Source organism: Eimeria mitis, genomic scaffold, assembly GCF_000499745.2.
Source record: "Eimeria mitis Houghton genomic scaffold, Emh_scaff1328, whole genome shotgun sequence".
In the NCBI taxonomy this organism is placed as follows: domain Eukaryota; phylum Apicomplexa; class Conoidasida; order Eucoccidiorida; family Eimeriidae; genus Eimeria; species Eimeria mitis.
In genome coordinates, this window is record NW_013568784.1 from 480 (window position 1) to 6,267 (window position 5,788).

Consider the following 5,788-nt stretch of genomic DNA (forward strand, 5'->3'; position numbering starts at 1 on the left):
CTTTTGTTGTCTCCTGTCTGTGGCTGGGGTTGTGTCTCAGCTCGCGAGAGGGGGAGGTCGTTCCCTTTGTGAGTGGGGTGTCTATACTGCAGTACCCTTCCTTGAAGGACTGGATGGGTGCAGTGGAGCTGCAGATGACCGTTTCTTTGGCGGATTGTGTTTCTCGGGCTCTTCGAACGCTGGAGCAGTTCGACTTGTCTGAGCTGACAGCAGCAGCAGCAGCAGCAACAACAACAGCAGCAACAGGAAACGACCCGCTTGAGAATCCATTTGTGAAATGGATTAAAGAATTCCCGCTACAGGCGTTGTTGCTTGCTATGAATATACGATGGACTAAGAGATGCGAGGCGGCTTTGTCAGTTGATGATCCTCACCAAGCAGCAAAATCAGAACAAAAGGAACACCCTCTCGAGTCTTCTGCTCTGAAGGACGCAGTTGACCTTCTTGGGTTCCTTGCTGATCGCGTCGTTCAAGATGTGGGGCCCCTCATACGCAATCGAATCGTTCACATGATAACAGAAGTCGTACACCAAAGAGACGTATGCAGGTAGGTCCTTTGTCAAGGTATCTTCGCTACAGCACCAGCAGCAGCAGCAGCAGCAGCAGAAGCAGCAGAAACAGCAGAAGCAGCAGCAACATGAGTGTCAGTTACACTTGCAGCGGTGCTTTTCTTGAGAAGATATTGACTTGTATTTCTTCTCCTTGGGTGAGATATCATCACTGTTTGTGCTGTTTCTCATGTTTTAATGATATTTAATATTTAAATATTTAACTAAAATGTTTAGTATTATATTTTGCATGTGGTGGCTGGTGATATCAACTTCATTTCAGGTCTCTCATAAAGAATAACGTGGTTTCTAGGAAAGACTTTGGATGGCTCGAATGCATGCGTTTCTATTTCACCCATCCGCCGCCTTCGGGCCCCATAATTCCTCAAGGGCTTCTTAAAGTCTGCATGGCAGATGCAACATTTGATTACGGATTTGAATATTTGGGTAACTCGCACTGGGGTTTCACGCTGCGGATACACTTGACGTGTACAGGGTTTCTGTGCCGCAGGGAGAAACTGAAAAGGCAGCAGCAACAGGAGGGGCACAGTAGCAGCTAGAGAAACACAGCAGCAACAGAAGAACCGCAGAAGCAGCACAGAGCAGAAACAAAGATATAAATAAAATGGGGGTTTTATTCAATCAATAAATTCTGAATCTTGTGATATGTGCGGCTACAGGTATGGCCGAACGACTCGTGCAAACCCCGCTCACGGATAAGTGCTTCCTCACTCTGACTCAAGCCCTGAAGATGAAACTGGGTGGCAACCCGTTTGGTCCTGCAGGTAATGCAGATGCAATCACGAGCGGCTGTATAGACAGCATGATATAAATATGTCTCGTATTAGGTTAATCGTTGCATTCACGCCGATGAGAGCAATACCACCATATATGTGTTACACAGCAACACGCGTGTTCTTTGTCGACGCATGAAGGCTGTGTTTTTTGTTTGTTTTCTTCGTCTCAGGAACTGGAAAAACGGAATCGGTTAAAGCCCTCGGTTCTGCATTGGGGAGATATACGCTGGTGTTTAACTGCGATGAGACTTTCGATTTCAACGCTATGGGTAGACTCTTCTCGGGGCTGTGTCAAGTGGGGGCCTGGGGATGCTTTGATGAGTTTAATAGACTTGATGAGAGGATCCTTTCTGCTGTATCTGAACAGATTCTCACGATCCAGGTTAGCAGCAGCAGCAGCGGCAGCAGCAACAACAGTCATCGCGTCTGTATTATTTCACTCAGATACACCGATGCCAGTTGTTTTTCTCGCACGCACCCAAATGCAGCAATCTTAGAGCAGAGGGTCGTGAGTGGTTAGCTTAGGCGTTTCGGTTTGAATTGAACAGCTTCTGCTACTCTAGCATTTGATTTCGGGTGTAAGGGGTTTCATGCTCTCTCTCTTCTTGTGTGTTATCTTTTCCTGTGTGAAGACTGGGCTACGTGAAGGCCGCAAGGAGATTGAATTGCTTGGGAAAGCAACGAAACTGAATACGAATGTCGGCATCTTTGTCACTATGAATCCCGGCTATGCTGGAAGATCAAACTTGCCGGACAATTTGAAACAGTTGTTCCGTGAGGTGGCAATGATTAAACCAGACAAACAACTCATTGCTCAGGTTACACTGTATGCACAGGGTTTCCGCTCGGCCGAGCGTCTATCCAGCAAGGTGATATCACTGTATGACTTGTGCGATCGTCAACTATCCAAGCAGCCCCATTATGATTTCGGCCTTCGATCCTTAAAGAGTGCACTCAGCTCTGCTGGTAATCTGAAACGGCAGCTGTTGCAAGAGGAAGCTGGAGCGGGAACGGCTGTAGACGATCCCGAGGTGGTGGAGTCGGTGGAGCAGAAGTTACTCATTCGATCTGTCACGGATACCGTGGTGCCGAAACTTGTTGCCCAGGATGTGCCTCTCCTGCGTAGTTTGCTGATGGGGGTATTCCCAGGGGCTGATATTCCTGCACTAGACGAGAAGATTCTATTGGATGAAATTGAACGTCTCTGCGAAGCACGTTTCCTTGAGGCGAAGGGAGAGTGGCTCGAAAAAGTGCTGCAGCTGTATCAAATTCAAAGACTACAGCACGGTGTAATGCTGGTAGGCCCAGTGGGAACAGGGAAATCTGCTGCCTGGCGTGTGCTGCTGGATGCGATGGAGAAGGTAGACGGCATAAAGGGGATGTCGTACGTCTTGGATCCAAAGGTGGTTGCCAAGGAGCAGCTGTACGGCAAACTCGACTCTACCACTTTAGAGTGGCAAGACGGTGTATTCACAGCTGTGCTTCGTAAGATCCTCGCAACAACGCAGGAGGCTGGAAGCGGTGCTGCACAGAGAAGACATTGGATTGTGTTTGATGGTGACGTCGACCCCGACTGGGCGGAAAACCTGAACTCTGCTCTCGATGACAACAAACTGCTAACGTTACCTAACGGAGAAAGGCTGGAAATTCCCAATTGTATTCGTCTTATATTCGAAGTCGAAACCCTCAAATATGCCACTCTTGCAACTGTCAGTCGTTGTGGCATCGTATGGTTCGCGAGCTCCGTGCTGCCTGATGATGTCGTGTTTCAACATCACCTCGATGAGATTGCTGCTGGATCAGCAGCAACTGAAGTTATCCTCCAAGGTGTAGGAGGTCAGGCAAAGGGAATTGATCGCAGCGGCTCGACTCGAGCGATTTCTCGTGAATTCGGGCGATCAAGTTCGCACATCATGTCGAGGGGGAGTGTGGCCAAGTTAGCATCCAAGGTAACCCTGCTGGGTGGAGGAGCAGCAGGAGGCCGAGGTGCTGCAGAAGCTGTTGCACAGGGGATTAAGGAGCGCTGTGTTACCATCCTTGAGCCTTTCTTCTGTGCTGGGGGCTTCGCAAGTCAGTGCCTGGATAAGGCAATGAAGCATCAGCATATAATGGAATTCACACGGATCAGATGCGTCGAAAGTATGTTCTCTCTCTTAAAAAAGGGAATTAATCGTATTGTCGAAAAGAATGAAGAACTGAGATCAACAGGCGAATCCATGGATGATGACCTCATAGGGCAGTTCATCACAAAGGCAAGCAAACACTGGTGCAGCCACAATTCATGTATATATATATATATATATATATATATATATATATATATATATGTATGTATATTATACGATGTGCTGTCTCTAATATGTATGTATGTATACATATATAATATTTAACATCGCAGTCGAACAGAAGGAACAGGAGTTTGAATTTTGTTGTGGATTTTGCAGTGGATGGTTTTGTCTATCCTTTGGGGAATGGGAGGATCCCTAAGTCTGGCGGGTCGATCTGCATTTAGCGAAGAAGTGGCGCGCATCTGTGATTTACCTCTGCCCGCTGGACTGGGGCCTGACGGTGGAGGAGAACAAACCCTCTTAGATTTTGAACCGTCGCTCGAGGACGGCCAGTGGCACTCATGGAAGTCTCGCGTTAAACAGATGGAAATCGACACCCAGCAGGTGCGCCTGACACGCTGCAACCTGACGCCTAAAGGCGAAACTAATAGCGCAGACTCGTCCCCTGCGTCGCGTGATCAACTCCTCATGGATCTGAAGGTCTATCTTTGCTTTCCTGTTTGCTTTTACGTTCTGCCAGGTGAAGGACGCTTCGCTTGTGATTCAAACTGTGGATACACTGCGGCACCGTGATGTAGTTGAGGGATGGCTCGAAGAGAAGAAACCCTTCATCCTGTGTGGCCCTCCTGGCTCTGGAAAGACGATGACGCTCACGGCAGTGCNGAAGAGAAGAAACCCTTCATCCTGTGTGGCCCTCCTGGCTCTGGAAAGACGATGACGCTCACGGCAGTGCTGAAGGAGCGGGCGGATTTCGACGTTGCATTTCTCAACTTCTCATCAGGTACCACTCCTGATTTGTTGTTCAAGACGTTTGATCACTACTGCGAGCTAACCAAGACAGCTGCCGGGGGTATGGTCATGCGGCCAGTTGTCCCTGGCCGCACTCTCATCATCTTCTGCGATGAATGTAACCTCCCCTCTCCTGACAAGTATGGCACGCAGCACGTTATAATGCTGATCCGCCAAATAGCCGAAACGGGAGGCTTCTGGCGCTCGATGCCACAGCTGCAACAGGCGTCGCCGTGGGTCTGGATTCGCGTGGAAGGGGTGCAGTTCGCAGGAGCGTGTAACCCGCCAACCGATGCAGGCCGTCATCACATGAGCAATCGTTTCCTTCGGCATGCGCCGATTATATTTGTCGATTTCCCAGGGAAAGATTCGCTTATTCAGGTAACAAATATTTCCATCCAAAGGGTTCACTCCTCAACTGGCGGACGACAACTCTACGTGTGTTGCTGAATGTATCTGTTGTGGGTGTGGTGCGGTTGAGCTCAGATCTACAGTACATTCAATAGGGCTCTTCTGCGCCCATATCCTAGCCTGTTCCCATCTGCTGATGCGCTTACTATGGCAATGGTGGAGTTCTATACCTCCTTCTCGAGTACCTTCACTGTTGACCAGCAGCCTCACTATATCTACTCACCGAGGGAGCTGACGCGGTGGAAGCTGGCGTTAGCAGAGGCTCTGGAGGGGGGAGCACGATCGGATTCTGAAGCATTCAGGAAGTCATCCTCTGGCGAAACAAGCTGGGGAAGGAATGACCAGCTCAGAGGAATAAATGGCAACGACGAAATCACCCTCACACAGCTCGTCAGGACTTACGCCCACGAAGGGCTGAGGATCTTCAGCGATCGTCTTGTGACAGAAGAAGAGAGACAGAAAACCGACAAAATGCTTGATTCAATCGTTCAAACGTAAGTTCGCGCAGAGGCAGAAACATGTTCAGCGTGTCAACCAACGGAGTATGTGTTGCTGAGGCTCCCGTTTGCCTCTGGCCGTTTCCTTGGGTTAAATAGGCAGGAAAAAAACGCGAAGTGAAGCAAAAACATGAGCATGTATCTACACATATAGAGCGAGCTGTTTTCTTTTGTGGTTGTGGCGCTTCAGGCACTTCCCGAGCGTTAGTGAAGCAGCTCTGCAGCGTCCTATCCTCTTCACCAGTTTGGCCAGTCGCCAGTACTGCGAGGTATCGATGCCGGCGTTACGTTCTTTGCTGCAAGGAAAGCTGCGTGTGTTCAATGAGGAAGTATTTCAAGTGCAGCTGGTGTTTTTCGATGAAGTGCTGCACCATGTGGCACGGATCGACAGAGTTCTCCGGCAGCCTCTCGGGCATCTCTTGCTGGTAGGGGCGTCAGGAGCGGGGAAGACGATTCTA

The 5,788-nt window shown here is 49.3% G+C and overlaps 1 protein-coding gene across 1 annotated transcript in view; it reads left to right on the plus strand.

Moving 5' to 3' along the window:
* The window catches only part of EMH_0034730 (uncharacterized protein), a gene marked incomplete at both ends in the record, with an annotated part of 12,076 nt that overhangs the window by 428 nt on the left and 5,860 nt on the right, over positions 1 to 5,788 (plus strand). Inside the window, 9 exons of the mRNA XM_013494901.1 lie at positions 41 to 547; positions 832 to 995; positions 1,229 to 1,333; positions 1,516 to 1,727; positions 1,978 to 3,294; positions 3,790 to 4,153; positions 4,415 to 4,803; positions 4,909 to 5,327; positions 5,521 to 5,786. Of these exons, the coding sequence (XP_013350355.1) occupies positions 41 to 547; positions 832 to 995; positions 1,229 to 1,333; positions 1,516 to 1,727; positions 1,978 to 3,294; positions 3,790 to 4,153; positions 4,415 to 4,803; positions 4,909 to 5,327; positions 5,521 to 5,786 (3,743 nt within the window). The remainder of the gene's footprint in view (positions 1 to 40; positions 548 to 831; positions 996 to 1,228; positions 1,334 to 1,515; positions 1,728 to 1,977; positions 3,295 to 3,789; positions 4,154 to 4,414; positions 4,804 to 4,908; positions 5,328 to 5,520; positions 5,787 to 5,788) is intronic.